Raw genomic sequence first — 27,090 nt, forward strand, 5'->3', positions numbered from 1 at the left:
TGTAGTTTTATGTATTGTTATGAGACTAGATATATGACAGTAACTAGTAAGAGTATTTTGTCACGAATTGTAGCTTCGCGTGAAAATTACGGCGACTGCCATAATTGCTTGCGTTCTGACCAATAAACGTAAAAGCTGCTATTCCCGTACTGGTGCTTTTCCTGATGTGAGCGGGAATTATAAATGTCAGCTGTCAAATCACGTAGTGACTGTTTACCCAATAATAAAAGTTTTTTGATATTGTATTGCTACGAGTCTTAGTATTAAGAGACACTGGTTATACTCAAAAGTGGGTAGATGTATGGTGAAACCCCCCAGTGTTCATGCGATTGTTAACAGTATTGTGTGTGATTCACGAAATTGTCACTTTTTCTAATTCCTTTGAAGTTTCAGAGAATATATACACAATTTTGTCGGTTCAGGTTAATTTCAGAGCAGTTTCTCATGAATATTAGAGTTTTCAGTTCATAAACAAAGCGGGATCATGACCAATTGAGAAGTATAACAAAGAATGTGGTTTTCCAACTAGAATTTTGGATGACTTCACAATTCAGATTTTGATAATTATTTTTCGTGTGGGTTGAGGTCATCACAATGCAACATCCAGTCCCCTGCTGGGAATCGAATCCGAGCCCCTTGCGTGGTAGGCACAAACGCTACCACTACGCTACATAATACTTTTCATCGCAATACATGCAGCACAGGATCCCAAGCAAAGCAGAAAATCCATAGACTGCTTGCACAATGAGGTGACCTCTGCACACGAGAACACTCAAATGTGCATGTGATCTTTCCACAATTTTTTGTGAATGCTCTCTTACTCCCGAACATCTGGGACTGCATGTGAAGAAACAAGCATTTTGTGGACATAGATTTATGGGTGTAGTCAGGGAGGATAAGATTCCTAGAGAGTTGCTCTGCCAAATTGTGCTTAAACTTGGACTTCATCTCTTGGGCATTATGTTCAGTACATAGGAAATAATGCTTTAATAGGACATGCTTACAGCCGGAAGGTAAAAGTTTTTCTTCTTATACCCCTCAACATATCTCCTCATGTACTAATTGCCCATGTAAACAATTCTCCACCCCCAAAACAGAACCACACACATTTCAAACACAGTCTCCTCAATGACTAGAAAATTCAGAGCTATGTCAACTCTCTTGCTTCTTTCCAATAGATATGTAGAAATGACAGCACCCATTTTCTGAACAATACAGTTTGTATGTATGCTTGGCAAATCTAGCTCTCTCCGACTGGATGTACTGAACATACAAAAATTCGCCCCTAATTTTCTCTAGACTTTCATCAATGAACATAAAAGATACAAGGAATAAAGGGTACATTAATTTCATGCACTTTTACAGGAGACCAGCTGGAATTCTTTTCTGAATTAGACCACAATGATTCAATCCTAAGAAAGTTTTTTTTGCAGTTAGCTCACAAAAATTGTCAGAGATTCTTCCACAACTAAGTTCTGTAGGATTCTGTCCCAGTTGTATGAGAATTATAGCTTCTGTTTCAGTTACCACAGAGCAAATACCTCTTTTTTCCCCTCAAATCCTTTACCTTACTATAGTGCACACTACACTTTGTTGATTCACCAATTCATATTTCATGTCTCTGCTTGCTTTGTTGTGTTCATTCTGCTTTCCATCATGTTACACACTACAGCTTTTTGTCACTTTCTGATGTACTATAAAATATGAATCACTAAAGTAACTTTTACAAAATATTCGAATTCTCATGGCTTCTTTTCCTATTATTATTATTATTATTATTATTATTATTATTATTATTATTAGTCATGCCTGGGGCTACTCACAGATCTCTTGAAATGGAAGACTAAATTTCTGTGCACTCTGATTCTGGGTTCAATTTATCAAATACACTACTAATGCAATCTACAGTATGCTCACAATACAACTGCAGAAATATTATAATTCTAGACAAAACGGTGACACATATAGAGCAATGTGATGACTGACTGACATCTTACTGTGATAACAGAACTGCTATGACAATTGTACCTATCACTGTGTGCAAATGAGTTAAAGAAGATCTGCTTATAGTTGATAACTTAATTCTGACACAGCGCAATTATTTCATGTTATTACACGAGTGGACAGAAAATAGTAATAAATGGAATGTCAGTTACATTTGCCAGTCATTATATGTAAAGGAAGTGACTGTCATCCATTAAAAGCATCAACTGCATCCCCAGCACGAAGTTACCACCAACTACACAGCAGCAGTGTTACAATGGCCTATTTTTTCAAGTTGTTTAAATGTGAACTACTTATCTAGACTCGTTGAAAACTTGCACACGTGAATTTTTTTACACTGAAATGCATTTGATACAAAAGTATTTTAAGGAATTTTGCTCTGCATACTAGCAACACTTCAAAAGTATGTACATGAATGTGTGTAAAAGTACATGCAGTAAGTAATACTGGAGCAAAGGTTGTTTGCTACAACACAAAAGACAGCTAAAGCATTCAAAATGCAGTTAATGAAATGTCAGCAAATATGAAACTGACTCGTGTCAAATTTAGATTGCTGAAAAGCCACAATGAGTTTCCACATAAATTAAGTTTAAAAAGCTGTCTGGTTGTTATATACTTTCAAATGTACTTTATATACATCAATACAGAATCATTTGTACAGAACGTATGTTAAGGGTGGAGTGGAGGGCAAGAGGGAGCATATAAGATGAACACTGGCTTTTGCCACTGTTGCAAAATGCCCTGTGGTGTTGGTTGGTTGCCTGGTTTGTTAGGGGGGGGGGGGGGAGGGAACCAAACAGTGAACTCTGAGTCACTCGATCAGGGGAGGATGAGGAAGGAAATTGGACGTGCCTTTTCGAAGGAACCATCCTGGCATTTGCCTGAAATGATTTAGGGAAATCATGGAAAACCTAAAGCAGGATGGCTGGACATGGGTTTGAACCATCATCCTTCCGAATGAGAGTCCAGTGTGTTAACCACTGTGCCACCTCACTTGGTGCCCTGTGGTATTCTCCACTGTAGAAATGAAAAGCAGAAGATGACCTGTGTTACATATTTCTTTAAGTATTTATTTACATTCATTTATTATTAACAAGTATGCTGATAAATAAGACATCCACAAATTATCACAGACTTTCAAATTATCAACACACAGCTTTCAAGAGCTTAGTTGCACTTGCTACAGTTCCCACTCAGTGCCATCCTGGAACAAATGTAACGAAAAATATGTTCACAATTTATATGTTTGAGTGATAACAACTAACAGATATAAAACAGCTTATAGAAAACAGGCAAGACACAAAAAGAAATAAATTATGACAATTAATGTGTGAAATCTAACTAAATTAACACCACAGCCACAACATCATGTTTGCTATTACAAGTTATGTGTGTTACCACATTACAGTCCTAGTCACTTTTGTACAGTTCATATTGAATATGTGACTTCCATGTGAGGTTTTAAGTTGTTACATTAAACTTTGAGATAATGTTCATCTAATGTTACACTGCATAAACAAATACAACATATCAAGGTCTGAAACAAAAACAGAATACCTGGAAAAAAAAAAAAATCTGGAAGCCTCATATTTACTTAATGTAACTGAAGCAGTAGCTAAATTATTTTAATTATTATTGACACATGTAGACCTAAGTACATTCGTTATAATGTAGATGAAACTAAGTTAAAAGGTAAAGCTGTCAGCAAAGTGCATTACTGGGAATGGTATGTCTTGCATTCCTCAGACCTCTGCACTGAGTTACCCAGTCAGTTACAGGGGGGACTTACTGTTCAACATGAACACAGCATTTTCATATTAATTATCAGTGCCAGAGGCAAGAAAGTGTAAAAGATTAAACGCTAGAACTAACCAGAGAATGAACCCCAGACCTTTAGATATGTAGTCTGGCACTTAATCACAGAGCCATCAAGCTGTGGTGTTAATGGAAACTAACTGCAATAAGTGTGCCAAAGGTGCGTAACTCTCCAGATGCAACTATGGAAGAAATACAGAAACTGCTTTACTATGTATACCACCAACATCATCTTTTCTCTGATGCATGCTTTACATTCTTCAATACTCACTACATGATCACCTGGACAGTCCTCCAAAAACTTGGCACTATATGTGATATTCAGGCATCATGAAGGTTGACAACATTTTCAATGGGAAATCTGTATCTTGTGATTGTGGTATGCCCACAGTTGCAACACGAAATAGCCTCTGGCTTTGACAATGTGAGGCCTTGCTTGAGACAAATGAAACAAGCTACTTTGTGATTGGGCAAAGTAAGTGACAAATTTTAATATAAACATGGCCTGCACTTGAGTTTGCCACTGACCTATATATTTTGCACATCTGGTACATTTTTATCGTAACTCTTTATAAAGCTTTGAAGTCTATCATATTAAGTCCTGGATAACAATTACAGAGTTTGGTTCTAATTTCAGAATGCCTGCAAAGCAGATGGAAAACTTTTTTCCCCCCACAACCACTCCGTTCCTTTAACATTCAGGAAGACATAATCAGAAACACTTTTGTTACAGCTAAAACTATACTTCTAAGGTAAAGTGCTTTGCAAATTATCTAAAGCCATCTTAGTTTGTGTTTTTTTTTTTTTTTGGTGGGGTTTAAGGGCGCTCAACTAGTGAGGTCATTAGCACCCAGTCACTGTTGTTAGAGCACATGGAATCTAGTAAAGCTCAAGGGGAGGGGGGGACACCAGAAAGACCTGACAGAGATGTAGATAAAATAAGTTAAAAGGTTAGATGTCTTTGGACAAGCCAGTCAAAGTTATAAAACGCAGAACACGAGCAGCTGCTCGAGCGTCATCAGCTAAAATATCCGGTAAAGTAGATGGCAGGGACACGACAACACGAGATTGACTAAAGCGGGGACACAACAATAAAACATGGCGCACTGTTAATGCCTGACCACAAGGGCACTGCGGGGCTGGGTCACCAGAGAGCAGGTAGCGGTGGCTAAACTGGCAATGCCCAATCCGCAACCTGGTCAGAAGGACCTCCTCTCGCCGAGATGGTCGGGAGGAGGTTGTCCACGCAGTTGGGAGCGGTTTTACTGCCCGGAGCTTGTTTCCTTGGAGGGATGACCAAGCATCCCACCACATCGACAAGCCTCTTACAAACATCCCCACGAACGTCAGATGACGGGACACAATGGGTGGCTGGCCGAGGCAAGAGGACTGCAGCCTTGGCTGCAGCATCCGCAGCCTCATTCCCAGGCACTCCTACTTGTCCGGAAACCCACAGAAAGCTGACAGGACAACCATTATCAGCGAAAGAATGGAGGGACTGCTGTATCCGTTGAACCAAAGGATGGACCGGATAGGGAGCTCCAAAGCTCTGAAGAGCACTGAGTGAGTCAGAGCAGAGTACATATGATGAATGGCGGTGGCGGCGGGCATACTGAACGGCCTGATGGAGAGCAAAAAGCTCGGCCGTAAAGCTGGAACATTGGTCGAGGAGCCGGTATTTAAAGGTGGCGGCCCAGACGACAAAGGCACAGCCGACACCATCGTCAGTTTTGGAGCCATCGGTGTAAATAAAGGTGTGACCGGCAAGTTGAGCACGAAGTTCGACAAACCGTGAGCAATACACTGCAGCCGGAGTACCCTCCTTCGGGAGTGAGCTGAGGTCGAGATAAATATGAACCGGAGCCTGGAGCCAAGGTGGTGTCGGGCTCTCACCCTATCTGAAGGTGGTAGGGAGGGCAAAATCCAATTGTCGAAGCAGACGACGGAAGCGGACTCCGAGGGGCAGCAGGGCAGACACATACAACCCGTACTGACGGTCGAGAGAATCGGCGAAGGAGGACTGGTAAGAGGGGTGGTCGGGCATAGACAACAGCCGGCAGGCATACCGACACAGCAGTACGTCGCGCCGGTAGGTCAATGGTAATTCGGCAGCTTCAGCATAAAGACTCTCGACAGGACTAGTGTAGAAGGCTCCGGTCGCAAGACGTAACCCCCGATGGTGGATGGAGTTGAGACGGCGTAAGAGGGATGGCCGAGCAGACGAAGCTCCCATAATCCAGCTTCGATCGGACTATGGACCGTTACAAGCGAAGCAGGACAGTGCGATCCGCTCCCCAAGATGAACCACTAAGAACTCTGAGGACATCAAGGGAACGTGTACAACGGGCCGCCAAATAAGAGACATGCAGAGACCAACACAGTTTCCTGTCCAACGTGAGCCCTAGAAACTTAGTTGTTTCCACGAACGGGAGAACAACGGGACCGAGATGTAAGGATGGCGGAAGGAACACTTTATATCGCCAAAAGTTTATACAAACCGTCTTCTCTTCAGAGAACCGGAAGCCATTTGCCACGCTTCATGAGTATAGGCTGTCTAGACAACGCTGAAGGCAGCGCTCCAGGAGGCATGTTCGCTGGGCACTGCAGTAGATCGCGAAGTCATCGACAAAGAGAGCCTGAGACATTAGGTGGAATGCAATCCATAATTGGATTGATTGCGATGGCAAAAAGGGCTACGCTCAAGACGGAGCCCTGAGGCACTCCGTTCTCCTGGAGGAAGACGTCTGACAATATGGACCCACACGTACCCTAAACTTTCGATCCGTTAAAAAGGAATCAATAAAAAGGGGCAGGCGACCGCGTAGGCCCCACCTGTGCATAGTGCGGAGGATACCTCCTCTCCAACAGGTATCATAAGCCTTCTCCAAATCGAAGAACACGTCTACCGTTTGGCGACTTCGCAAAAAGTTGTTCATGATGAATGTCGACAAGGTCACAAGGTGGTCAACAGCGGAGCGGCGGCGACGAAAGCCGCATTGGACATTGGTAAGTAGCCGTCGAGATTCAAGAATCCAAACTAACCGAGCATGAACCATGCGCTCCATCACCTTACAGACACAGCTTGTAAGAGAAATGGGGCGGTAACTAGAAGGAAGGTGTCTATCCTTCCCGGGTTTGGGTATAGGAACAACGACGGCGTCACGCCAACGCATGGGGACCTGACGTTCGGTCCAGACGCGATTGTAGGTACGAAGAAGGAAGCTTTTGCCCGCCAGAGAAAGGTGTGCCAGCATCTGAACGTGAATGGCATCTGGCCCCAGAGCAGAGGACCGGGACAGTGCAAGCGCACGTTCGAGTTCCCGCATAGTAAAGGGGGCATTATAAGTTTCCAGATTCAGCGAGTGGAAGGAAGGTCGCCGAGCCTCTTCTGCCTCTTTCCTGGGAAGGAAGGCAGGGTGGTAATGGGCGGAGCTTGAAACCTCCGCGAAAAACTGGCCGAAGGCGTTGGAGACAGCCACAGGATCAACGAGGACCTCATTACCTCAGGTCAGGCCAGGTACCGAGGAGTGGGCCTTAATGCCCGAGAGCCGGCGCAGGCCACCCCAAACGACGGAAGAGGGAGTAAAACTGTTAAAGGAGCTGGTGAAAGAGGCCCAACAAGCTTTTTTGCTGTCTTTGATGACTCTACGGCATTGCGCTCGGAGTCGTCTGTATCCAATACAATTCGCCAACGTAGGATGGTGGCGAAAGGTGCGTAAAGCACGTCGTCGAGCACGGATAGCGTCTCTACAAGCCTCGTTCCACCAGGGGACGGAAACACGACGTGAAGAAGAGGTAGTACGAGGAATGGAACATTCGGCAGCATTGATGATGACAGCCGTGAGGTATTCGACCTGACTGTCACAACTGAGAAAATCGTGGTCCGGAAAGGTCGCCAGGGAGGAGTAAAGTCCCCAGTCAGCTTTAGGTATGTTCCAGCTTGAAGGACGTGGGGATGGGGTGTGGTGCAGGAGACGAACGACACAGGGGAAGTGGTCGCTCGAATAGGTGTCAGAAAGGACATACCACTCGAACCGACAGGCAAGAGTGGTAGAACAGATCGAGAGGTCCAAGTGGGAGTAGGTATGAGTAGAGTCCGAGAGGAAAGTCGGGGCGCCAGTATTGAGGCAGACAAGATTGAGATGGTTGAAGACATCCGCCAAGAGTGAGCCTCTTTGACAGGATGCAGGAGAGCCCCAATGGGGATGATGGGCATTGAAGTCACCAAACAATAAAAATGGAGGGGGAAGCTGAACAATCAGGTGCATCATGTCAGCCCGACTAACAGCGGATGACGATGGAGTGTAGATGGTACAAACTGAAAAAGCAAAAGCAGAAAGAGTAATACGGACAGCTATTGCTTGGAGTGGGGTGGTCAATGGGATGCGATGGTAATAGACATCGTCCCGAACGAGCAACATGACCCCACCATGAGCTGGGATGCCGTCCACAGGGGTGAGGTCATACCGCTCCGAGGTATAGTGGGTAAAGGCAATACGGTCAGTCGGGCGCAACTTGGTTTCCTGGAGACCAAGGACGAGCGGACAGTGCAGGCGGAGGAGCAGTTGTAATTCCTCCCAATTAGATCGAATACCTCTTATGTTCCAATGTAACAAGGCCATCGCTAGTCAAAAAAGAGGGGGAACGAGACGGGTGAAGAGCTGGTCATCTCGCCGGCCGCGGAGGGCCAGGTTTCGAGGGAACAACGCTACAACCAGCGGGAGGCGGATCCTGTTCCATCGAGTCGTCGCCAGCTGCGGCCGCTGTCCCTGGTGGTGTAGCAGGGGCAGCATCATTTGCCGACGAGAGGCCAGCTGAGCGCCTGGCAGCAGAACGTCCCGGCGAAACTGAGGACGGCCGGGAGCAGCGACTCACGGATGGAGCGTCAGACGAAACGCGACGGGGTGGAGAGGGGGATAGAGACATCTTCTTGGAGGCCTTCTTGGAAGTCCGAGGAGGCACAGGGGTGGTGGGCTGGACCCGAAGAAGGTCCTCACGCGCAGGGTCCGTTTTGGAACGCCGGACCTCTGGAGCTGGGGTCCGGAACGTTTCCCCAATGGACGCCTGAGAAGAGTATCACTTCTCAGGCGGCGGGGGAGGAAGGGGGGGAGGAGGAGGGGGAGGAGGAGGAGGAGGAGGAGGAGGAATGGTGGCCCCTGGGGCAGAGGGGGCGGGGGCCACAGGGGAGGAGGATTTGGAAGGGAGGGATTTGGGAGGCGGAGGCAGAGACCCCGGATGAGGGGAGGAGGCGGAGGGGGGACAGGATAGGGGTGAGGATACCGCGGAAGGAGGGGACACAACTGAAGCAAACGAAGTGGTCAACGGCACGGGATGGAGGCGGTCATACTTCTTCCTGGCCTCAGAATAAGAGAGACGATCCAAAGTTTTCAGTTCTTGTATCTTCTTCTCCTTCTGATATGCGGGGCAGTCTGAGGATCTAGGCGAGTGGATGCCAGGACAATTAACGCACCGAGGTGGTGGGTTGCATGTATGTTCCTCACGAAGAGGACGTCCACAATCGCCACAAAGGGGCTCAGCCTCACACCGTGACGACATGTGCCCAAAGCGCAAACACCGAAAACAGCGCATAGGAGGCGGGACGTAAGGTCGCACGTCGCACCGGTAGCACATCATCTTTACCTTCTCCGGCAGAACGTCCCCCTCTAAGGCGAGGATAAAGGCCCCGGCGTCGATGCGACGGTCTTTGGGGCCGTGCTGGACTCGCCGGACGAAATGCACACCTCGGCGCTCCAGGTTGGCCCTGAGCTCCTCATCAGATTGCAGCAGGAGGTCCCGATGAAAAATAACCCCCTGCATCCTATTTAGTGCCAGATGCGGGACAATGGACACTGTGATATCCCCTAGGCGGTCGCACGCCTGGAGCGCCGCCGACTGTGTGGCGGAGGTGGTCTTTATAAGAACGGACCCCGAACGCATCTTACTGAGAGCCTCGATTTCCCCGAAGATGTCCTCAATGTGCTGAACAAAGAACATGGGCTTGGAGGTGGCGAACGACCCCCCATCGGTTCGAGAACAGACCAAATAGCGGGGGAAGTACTTCGCCCCAAGCTGGCGGGCCTGTCCCTCCTCCCATGGAGTGGCCAAGGGGGAAAGGGCAGGAGAACCAGAACTAGAAATGGTACCTTTTCTTTTGAAAGACTCGGCCGCAGAGCGACCTGATACGTGTTGACGTTTCATCTGCGAAACGTCCGCCCCGATACCACCCACTCCGACCAGGGGCTCTCCCCACGGGCACCACCCAGCCTCAGCAAGGGCCACCTGGCAGGATGACCATTGCCGGGAGTCCTGATGCCCCAAGGAGACGGGCATCTACTCCTTGGCCGACGTGGGGAGGGCGCAGCTCAGGTATCGGCAGTACGATCCCTGTGTTGTCAGGGGGGCTACAACCTAGAGGGTACATGATGACCCCACCACTACGGGCTGGCTACCGTGCTGGATTTCTGGTGCCATGGAAAGTCCATCATCATCGTAGGTGCAGATGGTGACGCACTATGGGCGTAACTTGTACAACCCATCAGGCGTTTAGGCCCAATTTGAGGAATAGTGGGTATGGTTACAACGCCGGTACAATGCTGAGTGCCAAGGTCTTAGAGCACCGAGGACCAGTGGTACACCACGTAAGGCGTCCTTCCCCAAAAGGCTCGTACTCCTGTAGAATTTTGAAAAATGGAGGTCAAACCCCAAGGGGGACCATCACATGGAAGGCCGAAACGGTTGAAACTCCTTTTAGTCGCCTCCTACGACAGGCAGGAATACCTCGGGCCTATTCTTACCCCGGACCCGCAGGGGGAGCCATCTTAGCTGTGCGGGTATTACTACTTACACATGCCATACCCTTTCCATTGGAGGTATCTTATTTGAAACCTTGGTACAAATATGACCAACTAGAGAAATAAAGTTGCATCTTCAAGACTGATCCAGTTATTTAGAAAAACTTTAACACTGCTGAGGCACACCTAGAACTTTTAGACTATTAACAGTTTCAGCTCAAAACTGACACCATGCAGCACATCCTGAGGTTGAAGGAATTTTCCTGTTTACTCCACTCTTCCTGTAGCTCAACATTTGACATACCACACCCCATGACAGACACTGCAGTATGCGCCTACAGCTCACAGATATAGAAGACCGACAGAATATACAAGTTCCCACTCCGACAGAATATACAAGTTCCCACTCCGACAGAATATACAAGTTCCCACTCCGACAGAATATACAAGTTCCCACTCCGACAGAATATACAAGTTCCCACTCCGACAGAATATACAAGTTCCCACTCCGACAGAATATACAAGTTCCCACTCAATAACTCTAAGTTCACTAAAGTGCGCGTCATTTATGTTGGCAGCCGAGTTTACGTTCGTTCTGCGCATCTGACGTCACAAAACACAGTCAGCCAATGAACAGAGAACGACATTGCCAGATCTCGACTGCAGAGCAGAGCACGGACAAGTGTCTTCAGTTTTAGAAACGTTCAGTCATAAATAAAGTAATTGAACAAAAGCAATGTCTTGATAGCAGACTTTCTTTTATAGAAAGTTTGGAAAAAGCATTCTTTATACCATTTGCTTCATATTCTATTAATTAATTAAACAAAACAAGCAATAAGACTCCTAATTCAGACGATAACAAGGAAAGGTGTTTGTATCAATCTCACGAACCGCTTTTTCGCAATAAAGAACAGCGGTAATTGTTTATTTCCTATTTTACTTCGACGAAGCGTGAGTAATTCATAGTCATACCAACGGTGTTTGTCAGTATGTTTTCGTCATGTGTTATACTTCTCAAGTAGTAAGTAACACAGACGAACTGTGTTAGCGTAATAGTGAAGGTGTTTGGTTTCTATGTGAAAGGTTATGAGTTCAATCCTTGTGAGGTGCGTAATATTTTCTTTATTTAAAAACAATATTGAAGTGCCATACTTAACAAATTTTATTCGTTTGAATGCAATTTTTCGAAATTTCTAGTGCTTTGTCTCTTCATTAACCCTTTCGCTGCTGCAGACACGTGCTCCCCGCATTCCGCACTGTGCGCGATTTTGTCATCACTGCACTGCTCGCCTGTGCAGACGCATGGTGTTCCCACTGCTTTGACACACTTGTCATTCGATTTCACAAAAACTATTTGGCCCAAAAATTTGATTTTTACACGTCTTCTTGACTGATACCTTTTCCCCATAAATGACTATTTTGTTTCGATGTTCAACGCAGTTATTATGCAGCATTAAATATAGTAAACCATTGCACGAAATTTTGAAGAGTTTGCAGAGGTAAAAGTCCATAGCGTATACTTTCCGTATGGTCGATTTTAGTTGCCACAGTGTTGAGAATGAAATGTGGACAAGATACCTAAATTTCATATAAAATTTATTGTATAACAACATCTCATTTAGAATGAGATTTTCACTCTGCAGTGGAGTGTGCGCTGATATGAAACTTCCTGGCAGATTAAAACTGTGTGCCCGACCGAGACTCGAACTCGGGACCTTTGCCTTTTGCGGGCAAGTGCTCTACCATCTGAGCTACCGAAGCACGACTCACGCCCGGTACTCACAGCTTTACTTCTGCCAGTATCTCGTCTCCTACCTTCCAAACTTTACAGAAGCTCTCCTGGGAACCTTGCAGAACTAGCACTCCTGAAAGAAAGGATATAGCAGAGACATGGGTTAGCCACAGCCTGGGGGATGTTTCCAGAATGAGATTTTCACTCTGCAGCGGAGTTGCGCTGATATGAAACTTCCTGGCAGATTAAAACTGTGTGCCCGACCGAGACTCGAACTCAGGACCTTTGCCTTTCGCGGGCAAGTGCTCTACCATCTGTAAAGTTTGGAAGGTAGGAGACGAGATACTGGCAGAAGTAAAGCTGTGAGTACCGGGCGTGAGTCGTGCTTCGGTAGCTCAGATGGTAGAGCACTTGCCCACGAAAGGCAAAGGTCCCGAGTTCGAGTCTCGGTCGGGCACACAGTTTTAATCTGCCAGGAAGTTTCAACATCTCATTTAATTTAATTGGTGTCGTATGTAAAATTGAGAAATATTCCATCTTTCGCGACTGTTATAAAAGTTTTATTTACACCGGGCGTGTTTGGGTTTATTTTAAAGCACTTCAATCAATGAAAGATTTGGCACATACACAATGGTACTCATGTTCTCTGTCTTGTTTTTGTTCCACAGTCGCAGTTTTACCAATGGTATTGAAATATATTCCTCTTCTGCAACTGTAATAAGTGACTTATTTAGACCAGACGCATATCTCTCTTTTGAAGCATCTTCAGTGGACAGTATTTTGTCTCCTCCACTGCCAAGTCACCTTTCGTAGTTTTGTGCTGCGGTAACACAATATTCAACGTTTGTGTTGGCTGATCAGTGTTTTAGCAAATAAATGTTGTTTGTGTGTGCCAAACACAAAAATTATATTTGACATAGCTCAGGGGACTTCACTGATAGACGGTATATTCAAGTCCTAATGTTTTTGCAAGTCCACAGTTTTGTTTAATGTATTTTGTGTACTGCCTTTTGATTGATTGAAGTGCTTTAAAATAAAGCCAAACGTGCCCCTTTGTAAATAAAACTTTTGTTACAGTCGCGAAAGATGGAATATTTCTCAATATTACATACGACACCTATGTGGTACTTAAATTGTATGAGATATTGTTATACACTAAATTTTATATGAAATTTAGGTATCTTGTCCACATTTCATTCTCAACATTGTGGCAACTAAAATCGACCATACGGAAAGTATACTCTATGAACTTTTACCTCTGCAAACTCTTCAAAATGTCGTGCAATGGTTTACTATATTTAATGCTGCATAATAACTGCGTTGAACATCGAAACAAAATTAAGTCATTTATGGGGGAAAGGCATCAGTCAAGAAGATGTGTAAAAATCTAATTTTTGGGCCAAATAGTTTTTGTGGAATCAAATGATAAGAGTGTCAAAGCAGTCTGAACACCATGTGTCTGCACAGGCGAGCAGTGCAGTGACAAAATCGCACACAGCGTGGAATGCAGGGAGCACGTCTTTGTAGCAGCGAAAGGGTTAATGCGGCCGTGGTCGCTTTACTTCATGTACTGCGCGCTCCCCCCTAAACGTAAGTTTGCGAACTATGCTATACTCTATGCTATACTATGGCGCTGCTTCTCTTGGCGCGTGCGTTGTGTGCAACTGGCAACGCAGCACTCTCCCGCGTCTGGGCGGGCATGCGCGAGCCGCCAAGATAAAAGAATTCAACTATAGCCCCTCAGCCAGACAAATGGTAGTTTCCTTAAGTGCTTCTGAAAAATAATGCCTCCACCTTCGTAACTCTTCAACTGTTGGCAGCATTGGTATGCAGCAGGTACTGGCTTGTTCTGTAGCCTTTTCTCTTGAGCTCCAGTTGGCAGAAAGCCTAAGCACTGAACGGTTGTGTTGTTACAGTAGAAAGTATGGAACCCTGCACACACAGTCAGTCACTGAGATTTAAGCAATGTGCAGTCATTTAATTCTTGACAGCAGAAGGTGTCACCCCAAAGGAGATTCATCAGAGAAAGGAAGCAGTTTATGGTGATCGTGTTGATGTCAGTACTGTGCGTCGCTGGGACCAAAAGGAAAAGGAAAACTTTTTCCTGCAGCGTGACAATGCCAAACCACACACTTCATGTGCCACCACAGCAGAACTTCAGAGACTGAATCTCACCATTGTACAGCATTATCCACACAGTTAACATTTAGCACCGTCTGACTTCCATCTGTCCCCGATATGAAAGACGATCTGAAGGGACATCATTTTGCTTCTGATGAAGACGTTGAGAGAGTTGTTAGACTGTGGTTGGAGAAACAGTGTGTTGACTTCTTCCATGGCAGTTTCAGAAAACTTGTGTATCGTTTGCAGAAATGTTTCCAATTGGCTGGTGATTATGTGGAAATTGAATATTGGTTAAAGATCACATTCTAAGGATTATTTCTGCATTTGATTTATTAAAATATTCCTGTCCAAACCCAATTAACGAAGGTGGAGGCATTACTTTTCATTCAACCCTCGTAAATTTAAACTGAATATAGGACTGCCTATACTTGAGAATTTTTTTGTATTTTATATTATGTAGCCCATCAGTCCACGGTGTTTCAAGATTGGATTAATAAAAGTGAAGAAGAGTCAAGATGGTGCTTTTAATGCTTCATGTGTTCTACATAGAATGCCCCCACTTAAATACAGTGTACAAAATGTTCATACATACATACATACATACATACATACATGCATGCATGTGAAACTGTCAGAAGTCATTCTTTGGAATACAGGTAAATGCATGAGCCACACTGGCTAAATGTCAGTTACAACATCAAAGTATTGCCCCCATCATGTGAATTTGCGCACTTCATCATTTTGTGCTAGGTTCGTACTGATGACAAAGTCTCCTTACCCATGATTTAATGGTTCCAGAAATCATTCTTGGGTAGTTAATTCAAGTATCAGTTTGTTATTAACAACTCTGCACACAAGCTGGAGCACAATACTCTACAACATAGAAGATCAAAGGAATGAACAGTAAGTGTCATCTACACTATGAGACACTAAGAGTTTCTTAATTTTGTTCTTATACCTTAATCTTGAGTTGGTGGTTGCATTATGAAAGAGAAGGAATACTAACAGCAGTTCCCCAGGAGTCTCATAGTTCGACCACACTTTTCTCTCTTTGGTTAATTGTCAGAACAAAAGTTTAGAGGCTTCACTTTTGTTGGTACTATGATTCAGTAATCTTTTGAACAAGTTGCTCAGAGTGGCCTCAGTTTGAAGAAGCTGCTGCTCTTCTGGCAGCAACTGAAGTATTACTTATGAGTCTGAGCGATGTGTGGAGTTGCTTTGCACCTGGGGGGAGTGATATACTGGAGTACATATGGGGCGGAGGGGGGGGGGGGGGGGGGTTCACTGATTTTCCCTGAATTTCCTGGTTAAAAATATACTTTTTCTATGTGAAACTGCATTTTTTTCATGTGAAAATACACTATACCTCTGTGAAAGTACATTTCTTTCCAAGTTAAGTGACAATATACTTTCCCCTCGTGGCTACGAAACATATCAGTACTTTGAATGGTAAAGGCTTTATACACTGGTGTCAAACTGCCTGGTACTCACAGCAAAATACAAAATGTTTTAGAAAGACATCTAATGCACGCCACCACACAAACTGCATATTTTTGTATTACAAAAGTATAAATATGAATTCACCAAATAATGCACAGTAGTTTCGGAACACAGAACAGCAAAATATAAGAAGTGTGATGCCAATGCTACAATACAAAAACAGATCGTAGTAGCAGTTTTGCAGTAAACTTCGAATTCTGGAAAATATGGCAGGATACTGTGTGACATGTGGAATAATCGGGTCTACTGCCAGATGTTTGTATCGCTCTGGCACAATATTTCTGCCACGTAACTCGTTGCGTTCTTCAGGTGCGACCTGAGACTGCCGTATTGGAGGAGCCGGGCCTAGACGTCCGTGAGAGCACCAGGGAAGGGCCAAAACCTCAGGAGCAGCACCAGGCAGGCACGGAACCGCGAACGGAACGCCCGACACAGGACGGGTCTCAGACAGCTGCCACAGACGGTGACCAAGTTGGGAGCGGACGTCTGAGGGAGCACCGGGGCAGAGACAACACGTTACAGGCAGCACCAGGCGGGCGCGGACGGCAGAGAGAGCACCCAGCGCCCTCTGGGCATAAATACTGGATAAGATCCTCCAATACGGCAGTCTCAGGTCGCACCTGAAGAAGGCAACGAGTTTGTTGTTGTGGTCTTCAGTCCCGAGACTGGTTTGATGCAGCTCTCCATGTTACTCTATCCTGTGCAAGCTTCTTCATCTCCCAGTACCTACTGCAACCTACATCCTTCTGAATCTGCTTAGTGTATTGATCTCTTGGTCTCCCTCTACGATTTTTACCCTCCACGCTGCCCTCCAATGCTAAATTTGTGATCCCTTGATGCCTTAAAACATGTCCTACCAACCGATCCCTTCTTCTAGTCAAGTTGTGCCACAAACTTCTCTTCTCCCCAATCCTATTCAATACCTCCTCATTAGTTACGTGATCTACCCACCTTATCTTCAGCATTCTTCTGTAGCACCACATTTCGAAAGCTTCTATTCTCTTCTTGTCCAAACTGGTTATCGTCCATGTTTCACTTCCATACATGGCTACACTCCATACAAATATTTTTAGAAACGACTTCCTGACACTTAAATCAATACTCGATGTTAACAAATTTCTCTTCTTCAGAAACAATTTCCTTGCCATTGCCAGTCTACATTTTATATCCTCTCTACTTCGACCATCATCAGTTATTTTACTCCCTAAATAGCAAAACTCCTTTACTACTTTAAGTGTCTCATTTCCTAATCTAATCCCCTCAGCATCACCCGATTTAATTTGACTACATTCCATTATCCTCGTTTTGCTTTTGTTGATATTCATCTTATATCCTCCTTTCAAGACACTGTCCATTCCGTTCAACTGCTCTTCCAAGTCCTTTGCTGTCTCTGACAGAATTACAATGTCATCGGCGAACCTCAAAGTTTTTACTTCTTCTCCATGAATTTTAATACCTACTCCGAATTTTTCTTTTGTTTCCTTTACTGCTTGCTCAATATACAGATTGAATAACATCGGGGAGAGGCTACAACCCTGTCTCACTCCTTTCCCAACCACTGCTTCCCTTTCATGCCCCTCGATTCTTATAACTGCCATCTGGTTTCTGTACAAATTGTAAATAGCCTTTCGCTCCCTGTATTTTACCCCTGCCACCTTCAGAATTTGAAAGAGAGTATTCCAGTTAACGTTGTCAAAAGCTTTCTCTAAGTCTACAAATGCTAGAAATGTAGGTTTGCCTTTTCTTAATCTTCCTCCTAAGATAAGTCGTAAGGTTAGTATTGCCTCTCGTGTTCCAACATTTCTACGGAATCCAAACTGATCTTCCCCGAGGTCCGCTTCTACCAGTTTTTCCATTCGTCTGTAAAGAATTCGCGTTAGTATTTTGCAGCTGTGACTTATTAAACTGATAGTTCGGTAATTTTCACATCTGTCAACACCTGCCTTCTTTGGGATTGGAATTATTATATTCTTCTTGAAGTCTGTGGGTATTTCGCCTGTCTCATACATCTTGCTCACCAGATGGTAGAGTTTTGTCATGACTGGCTCTCCCAAGGCCATCAGTAGTTCTAATGGAATGTTGTCTACTCCCGGGGCCTTGTTTCGACTCAGGTCTTTCAGTGCTCTGTCAAACTCTTCACGCAGTATCTTAACTCCCATTTCATCTTCATCTACATCCTCTTCCATTTCCATAATATTGTCCTCAAGTACATCACCCTTGTATAAACCCTCTATATACTCCTTCCACCTTTCTGCCTTCCCTTCTTTGCTTAGAACTGGGTTGCCATCTGAGCTCTTGATATTCATACAAGTGGTTCTCTTCTCCCCAAAGGTCTCTTTAATTTTCCTGTAGGCAGTATCTATCTTACCCCTAGTGAGACAAGCCTCTACATCCTTACATTTGTCCGCTAGCCATCCCTGCTTAGCTATTTTGCACTTTCTGTCGATCTCATTTTTGAGACGTTTGTATTCCCTTTTGCCTGCTTCATTTACTGCATTTTTGTATTTTCTCCTTTCATCAATTAAATTCAATATTTCTTCTGTTACCCAAGGATTTCTATTAGCCCTCGTCTTTTTACCTACTTGATCCTCTGCTGCCTTCACTACTTCATCCCTCAGAGCTACCCATTCTTCTTCTACTGTATTTCTTTCCCCCATTCCTGTCAATTGTTCCCTTATGCTCTCCCTGAAACTCTCTACAACCTCTGGTTCTTTCAGTTTATCCAGGTCCCATCTCCTTAAATTCCCACCTTTTTGCAGTTTCTTCAGTTTCAATCTGCAGTTCATAACCAATAGATTGTGGTCAGAATCCACATCTGCCCCTGGAAATGTCTTACAATTTAAAACCTGGTTCCTAAATCTCTGTCTTACCATTATATAATCTATCTGATACCTATTAGTATCTCCAGGATTCTTCCAGGTATACAACCTTCTTTTATGATTCTTGAACCAAGTGTTAGCTATGATTAAGTTATGCTCTGTGCAAAATTCTACCAGGCGGCTTCCTCTTTCATTTCTTCCCCCCAATCCATATTCACCTACTACGTTTCCTTCTCTCCCTTTTCCTACTGACGAATTCCAGTCACCCATGACTATTAAATTTTCGTCTCCCTTCACTACCTGAATAATTTCTTTTATCTCGTCATACATTTCATCAATTTCTTCGTCATCTGCAGAGCTAGTTGGCATATAAACTTGTACTACTGTAGTAGGCATGGGCTTTGTGTCTATCTTGGCCACAATAATGCGTTCACTATGCTGTTTGTAGTAGCTAACCCGCACTCCTATTTTTTTATTCATTATTAAACCTACTCCTGCATTACCTCTATTTGATTTTGTATTTATAACCCTGTAATCACCTGACCAAAAGTCATGTTCCTCCTGCCACCGAACTTCACTAATTCCCACTATATCTAACTTTAACCTATCCATTTCCCTTTTTAAATTTTCTAACCTACCTGCCCGATTAAGGGATCTGACATTCCACGCTCCGATCCGTAGATTGCCAGTTTTCTTTCTCCTGATAACGACGTCCTCTTGAGTAGTCCCCGCCCGGAGATCCGAATGGGGGACTATTTTACCTCCGGAATATTTTACCCAAGAGGACGCCATCATCATTTAATCATACAGTAAAGCTGCATGTAAAGCTGCATGTCCTCGGGAAAAATTACGGCTATAGTTTCCCCTTGCTTTCAGCCGTTCGCAGTACCAGCACAGCAAGGCCGTTTTGGTTAATGTTACAAGGCCACATCAGTCAATCATCCAGACTGTTGCCCCTGCAACTACTGAAAAGGCTGCTGCCCCTCTTCAGGAACCACATGTTTGTCTGGCCTCTCAACAGATACCCCTCCGTTGTGGTTGCACCTACGGTACGGCTATCTGTATCGCTGAGGCACGCAAGCCTCCCCACCAACGGCAAGGTCCATGGTTCATGGGGGAAGGGCAACGAGTTACGTGGCCAAAATATTGTGCCAGAGCGATACAAACATCTGGCAGAAGACCCGATTATTCCACATGTCAAGATCTCGCCGGGAAAGCCTGAAGAATTACAGGATAATACGTATTCTTGCTTTGCAGAAAATAACTACTAGATGACATTTTCATCAAGAAAAGTCGAGCTTTCACATATAATCCTGAAGGGGGGGAAAAAAGGTCGTTTTTCTGAATATATGGTTAGGCAGGATACTAAGAGCAGAACTTAAACTGCAGCAGTAGAATATTTCTGACAAGTATGATTTTAAATTTCACTGCTATGTACCAAACATCTTGTTCGTCACCTGGCTGAATAGATGTTCTATTTAGCACTTTGACTTTTCCATAGAAAAGCAGATTATGCGTCAAATTGCTCAAGAACTCACTCTGCCTGTTTTAAAAAGCCATTTACACTTTTTACCATTGTTATTAACATAGAAGATTGGTCTTTTAGCTGTGTTATCCATTAAGGTATATCAAAACATGGATCTGCCATCATAAATGGTTGGTCTTCTGTGCCTGACATTTCTAAGTGGATGATCCTCCAAGCATTAAGTTTTGTAAGAGTTACACATTCTATAATTTAAGAAATTAATCACACACTCTCACATATAACATAATTTGTCTTGCATAAAAGGAAATTTACTTTGAAGGGAATGCTTCTAAAACATTCACGATATTTTCCCGTGAGCTGTTTGAAATGTAATTGAGATGTCACATTCATTGACAGCAGTTTGCTGTTATGAAGAATTGCATAGTTTTCACCATAAAGCCTTTGACACATTTTGTTGTCAGCACACACTTGTATGTACACTGTGTTGTGTTGTAAACAACTTTTTCTTTGGTACTAAAGTCTTATTGTGGTGTTATCTCTTGTTTATGTTTTATTGCTGCAGTATTACTCTGGAGTAACACACTAAAGTCAAACACTAACAAAACATGAGTTCTTACCAGTCAAAATTACAGAAATATAACTGAAAAGTAAAATAATGAAAAATTCCCAGAATCCTAAAAAAAATTCCTGGGCATTTTTTGGATGAAAAACTTCCCACATCTTTTCCAGATTTCCTGGAGCATATGCACCCTGTATACAGTTTCCAGAAAGTGATTATGAAGCAACCAACCAGGCGTATCAGTGAGTGTTGCAATCAAGGCAACAAGATGGACCCTGCATAGGTAGAACCAACAGAAGTGACTTGAGAACTTTGATGTTGATATTTACTAGCATTTTCTCTACAATGATTATTATTGTTTAAATATCTGATGCATATAAACCTGTGTTATAATTATTTCATCATGTGTTAATATGCTTGTTCCTTATAAAATAAACAACATATTCCATCCAAATAAATAAAACTACAAAAATACATCTACTGCTCTCATTAGCTATACTCAGTATAGAAAGGTGTAAAAAGTTACTTACTTCAAACACACTTCCTATGTAAATACCTAAAAATGAATCACAGTTAGAAGTTTTAATTTCTGTTGGGATGTTATGGGAGTTCTTACAACCACCAACTGTGAGCAAGAAACTGTTTTAATTAATCTTCATATGCAACTATGGCATCATGACAAAATACCTGAACTTACCACTATTCATCCACAACCACCAGAAGGGCAGCATGAACGTCTTGGTGGGCGATAGCCTCTGGATCCACTGCCCATTAGAGGATTATAATCTGGAAAATTGTGTCCCGTCATTCATGTAATTTTTCTTGCTAATATTTATTTTGTTTAGTTTACAAAACAAAATATTTTGTGTAGGATATATAGCTATAACAATCATTACAAGTTTGCCACCAAGTGCTAATATCTTCCTTTCTAAAACCAAACTAATAAAAATTGTGGCATGAACAAAAAAAATGAGCTTCTGGAACAGAAACAAATTATTAAAGATTTTCAGTTTACATCAAATTAAACCAGCGAGTTAACACAGTTAAAACTACTGACAGAATTACAATTAATTTTACTAAGTATGGGCATGAAACTCGCCATTTAATAGTAAGTACAACTTTATTAAGGCATTCCAGTATAGTGCAGAGTAAGTGTTTTCCATTCAATGACCTCCTTTCCTGCATGAGACACACTGCCTCTCTGTAGAAGGCACACTTTTAGGAAACATATGGGAAGAATTTCAAAAGCCTGTCAAAAGGTAACAGGTACCTTACAAGTTGGCACAAGGGAAACTAATTGCTGTTATTAACAAAATGATACCATACACCCACTGCTTGTGTCATTTCTTCACTGCCAGTTGCCAATCACATGTCTCACATACATAAAGTATCTAGCACTTTCCAACAAGGCAGCTAGTTCTCAGAAAATGCAGTTACAGAACAACATTTACAACTCATGTGCAGTAAAAAATTAGCTAATATTTAAAAATTCATGGAGCAGTACCAAAGCAACTGAAATGACCTTTAATAATTTGTTTGTGGAGAGGTAATGAAGCACAAGAAAATGAAAGCTGGCAGATATATAAAGAACTCAAATTATTTTAATACAATGGTTAAAGAAAATTAGAGTTGGATTAATTTCACCATTTTAATGAGCTATTAATTAAAGCATAGGGTATATAAATCGTGAAGCGAGGGGGAGGGGATTAAAAAATTGCCAGAAAAAAAGGAATCTTATACTTTATGAAGACATCAACTTGTCTTCACGATGAGTTCTGGTAAAAATAAATGTTAGAATAATATCTGTAAAAAAACATTGTTTTGGTAGTTCTTAAACCAATCACCCTTTCAGCACTGAAGAGGGGGAGGAAAAATAGTGGGACTTACAGCAACAAATAAATTGCTTCCATTTCATCATTTCATACGCGTGATCTGCTGTTGTCAGTTCACTTGTCATTACCCCCCCCCCCCCCCCACTGTCACAGTTTGTGGATAATGGGTACCACATTCAAAAATCCGATAGTGAAACTAAGGATTACACCGTTTTCTTGTTTCATAAAATGTTATTCTAGTTCATCTCTTTTCATTTCTGTTAATTTAGTTGAAGAAAGACAATATAGCTAGCATCAAACAGGAAGGCTAACCTCCAGAAAATGTGTTTCAAAAGATGAATTGGAATATGAAGACGAACACTTTGACATTGTCAATGTAAACTTTTTCTTTTCATTTTGTTCATGATACTCTTGCCAGTGTACCGAATGCTTTACAGTACTCAGAATGAAAGAAGTTACCTGATCTCAGTCCTGTTGGCTTCTTCCTGCTGGCATTTTCATCAGTGGCATTATTATGAGAATCTTGATCCAGTCCCTCATTTAGCCTGTGACCTGGATGTGATGTTCCTTCCTGTCGTCGCAACCATTCTTGTCTTTTTTTCTCTTCTAACTACAAGAAATCATAGAAGGATCAAACACCATTTACAGAAGTTAAGAAAACAAGAAGAAAGTAAAGGAATACAAACTGCATGTACACAGTCAATTTGTAGGAAAGTTTATTTATAATTATGAATCTCCCACAACTGAGTACAGCAAATATCAGTCTTTTACACAGATAAGAGCATAGAGTGGAAGCTGGGGCACGCTGCGACAATGTAGTAGTTGTGGAAAACGAAGAAGAGAAGTACACATGCCTTGTATTTAAAGGAGTTTTCCAGAGACTTTGAGAAAGAAACTATATAAAAAAGGCAACAAGTGGGAAAAGTGAATAAAAAACACTAATAAGAAAGAAAAGAAGAGAGGCACAGTGGCATGAAAGTATAAAAGAAGTGAGCTGAACAACAGAAAACATATAGCTTAAAAGACAATAACTGCACAATCATATGGTGAACAAAATTAATAGTTGCCATTTGAGAAATTTTGGGGAGCTGGTTTTATGACAGACTAGTACCTGTACAGGACAGCCATCAAACACATGGCAAAATCAACTGAGCTCACGTGAGTACTGCTGAAGTGTTTGGGATGCCTACCAGAACAGATTACACATACACATTGAAGCAATTCAAAGGCCTGCTGCTACATTCTTTATCAGTAGGCTCAGTCAACATGCAAGTATTATGAAGCTGCTACATGAAAAATGGAAATACCTGGAGGGGAGACGATATTCCTTTTGCAAAACACTAAGGAGAAAATATAGAGAACCAGCAACTGCAGTTAACTGCAGAATGATTCTGCTGCCATCAAAATACATTTTGCATAATGACCACAAAATAAGACAAATTAGGGCTCTTACAAAAGGCTAATACATAGTCATTTTCCCCTCAATCCATTTGTGACTGGAACAGGAGGGGGGAATGGTTGCTAGTGGCACACAGTATCCTTTGTCAGGCACTGTACGATGGTTTGTTGAGTATGTATGCAGACAGACAGTTAACAAATGATGAAAGTTAATGAGTAAAAAAATATTGAAAGCAAAAATTCTGCAAAGGCACAGGGAGATTATAATTAGTGACAGCACAAAGGCAAAAGCATAGAGGAAGTGAAAGGAGTAAGAGAATTTTCTCCAAGGCCATCCACACAACAGTAATCACGGCATTCTGCACATTAAGTTCCCACCTATGACACACCAATTCTTTGAGGAAAATCCAGATCATGTGAACCTAAAAAAAAGCTGTAAAATTGCATAATGAATATACCTCTCAACAGAGTGTTAACAGTATACTCCAGTGGACAAATGGTAATATGGACTAACTCAGAATATAGCAACATTGGTCAAAATAATTTCTTAAAACTGTACAAGCTCTACATTCCTATCCTAGCATTCTCTATTCCAAGCGAGCAACAGTCCAGAACTGAGGAAATGGAATTTTGAGCAAAACAATAGATATACAATACCAATATATTCAGATAGCCTAAATAGCTGCTGAAATTTCTGAAGTTTACAAGAGTTTCGCCAGAAGAATCTTAATACCCCCCTCCCCTGAAATATTGAGTGTGGAGACAGTCTGATCCGTAGTACAGCTCAAGGTCTACAAAATAGAGGTATCACTCCTACCTTAACTGTACAGACAGTTACCTAGCGTTTATCAGAACATAATATTTGTTGATTTCCAAACTGACAACCACATTGTCACACTTCATCTTAGCCCTCTGGCTATACTATAAATCAGTTGGTGTATTTTTATTTCAGAGAATGACAGTTTTCTAGAACAGATATATGCCAGTATTACAGGCTACCATATCAAGGCAAACACATGGAAATTGTGTGTACGATAATTCAAATATTTTCTTTTACAGAATAGTGCTTGCAATAATAGTAGTATTCACTTCAGAACCAGACATGATATAAATTTCGACAACAGCTTTACACGGCTACATTTCATTGTTCGTCCAAATTGCTGAAATCCTAGTTACAAACATACCTCTTTCCTCTTCTCTGCTGCCTTGGCAGCTTCTGCCGCATATTTCTCCTCCAGGCGACGTCGGGCAGTCTCGATAGCGTCCTGTCTCTTATAGATGAGATCTGGATCTGAAAGTAATTCTTAGATTCTTTCAAATGAAAGAGTGATGTGATGACTAGTTATTAGTTTGGAAAGGAAGACGGTGCTTTTGCTTAAAGTTTAGTTTCGTGAAGCATTTATATTACGGAAACATGGTTGGAGTATTTGTTACTGTAATACATTTCTACAAAATTATAGTAAGATTTACTTTCGTGCATACTTTTAGTAGCTCCGTGTTTTCCCAATGAACTAACCTTTGTGGTACTTAGCAGCAAACTGCCTGTCTTCTCTGTCTTTCAACCATTTATACACGTGGGGTTTGATTTTGCTCCATGCATACAGGCACAATAAACTTGCACCAAGGATATACCATCCATAGTTTTGAAGAATATCAACACCTGATAACATATATCAATTTCTTTTAAATACATTGGTGGGAAAAAGCACACAGCATTATAGTGTAAAATATCCGACGTTTCACACGTATTCAAAACGCAAATAAAAACAAGCGAATTGCGACATTAAAAATGACATTTACGAACATTATTTTCGTAACACGCAAATTAGTAACAGATACCAACCTGCAGATATGTAAGATAACAAAAATGTTGGCGTTGTTTGTTCTAACGTTTCCTGATGAACAGCGCCTTCCATACTTCAATAGTGAAAACTTCCACGGGGAATTATCCAGAAATGATGTTGCACATTGTGACGAAATGATGTTGACACATGCAAAAACAAATGACATGAACACTGCTGGCTTGACCTGCCATCTGTAGGCAGAAATGGTAACTGTGACACGACAGCGAAATTTGAAAGACGTAATGGCTGTGTCATAGACAGTCCGTGAACTATTGCAGTAATTTCATCGCTTATCGACTTACTGAGATAACAAACATATTCTATTCTGTTAAGGCTACTTGCATACATACACAAAACAGTATACAAACCAACCTATTCAAACACAAAAGCTAGCCTAACCAGAATTTTAATTCTACCTTTGTGCACTATCGAACCGGGAACAGCATACAGGGTTAAATCTCAACCCACCTAACCCCAAGCGGCGCTGGTTGTTCATTCTAGGCTCATTAGCCCGAAATATAGAGACTCCCTTCCGCACCGTCCTTGATCCTATATGAGACACATCAATCTCTCTCCGTCAACAAGAGTATCTAAGAAATAATAGAAGAAAATCTAAACGGGACTGAGCACATAACTGCAATTTGCAACAAGCGCTATCTCCATGCCGTACAAAAATTTAACTCTCCCCTTCTGATCTGGTAAAACAAAAAACAAAAAAAAAAACAAAAAAAACTCATGGAAACACTTATACTTCCAATTTTTGATTACAGCAATGTTACAATGCAAGACCATTCTCAGGGAAGCTCACGGCCCCTGGAACTGGTTATGAACGCCAGCGTATAATATATCTGTGATGTTCAACTGGTCGTTTCAGTAGCAGGAAACCCACAATGGAGTATCATTCCTCATTATATTAGAGAACTGAATAACATCTCGAGTCTAAAAAAAAAGTTAATGACAAGTCTACTGAAGCAACAATAATGACTGCCTTTGTCCTGTACGCACTCGTTACCCCTTTACATCCTTCTTTTCAACAAGATCTTCCTCATTTACCAGTTTCTTATCTTGTGCAGTCTCCTAGAATTTTTCTTCCCCAGCACTCGCTGTATCAGAAAATATCTATTTTGTAAAAATACAAATTCTTTTTGTATCTGCCGTTATTATTGTTACTGCCATTATTATTACA

The 27,090-nt window shown here is 42.4% G+C and overlaps 1 protein-coding gene across 1 annotated transcript; it reads right to left on the minus strand.

Annotated features, from left to right (window-relative positions):
* Positions 1 to 3,044: 3,044 nt before the first annotated feature.
* Positions 3,045 to 26,068, minus strand: LOC126203780 (selenoprotein S-like). Its single transcript, XM_049938150.1, has 6 exons — positions 25,904 to 26,068; positions 25,577 to 25,720; positions 25,245 to 25,351; positions 23,122 to 23,272; positions 21,528 to 21,616; positions 3,045 to 3,208 (listed from the first exon to the last, which is right to left on the minus strand). The coding sequence occupies exons 1-5, from the start codon at positions 25,974 to 25,976 to the stop codon at positions 21,534 to 21,536; spliced, it is 558 nt and encodes a 185-aa protein (XP_049794107.1). The 5' UTR covers positions 25,977 to 26,068; the 3' UTR covers positions 3,045 to 3,208; positions 21,528 to 21,533.
* Positions 26,069 to 27,090: the final 1,022 nt, after the last annotated feature.

The sequence above is a fragment of the Schistocerca nitens genome, chromosome 9 (genome assembly GCF_023898315.1).
Source record: "Schistocerca nitens isolate TAMUIC-IGC-003100 chromosome 9, iqSchNite1.1, whole genome shotgun sequence".
Lineage (NCBI taxonomy): Eukaryota > Metazoa > Arthropoda > Insecta > Orthoptera > Acrididae > Schistocerca > Schistocerca nitens.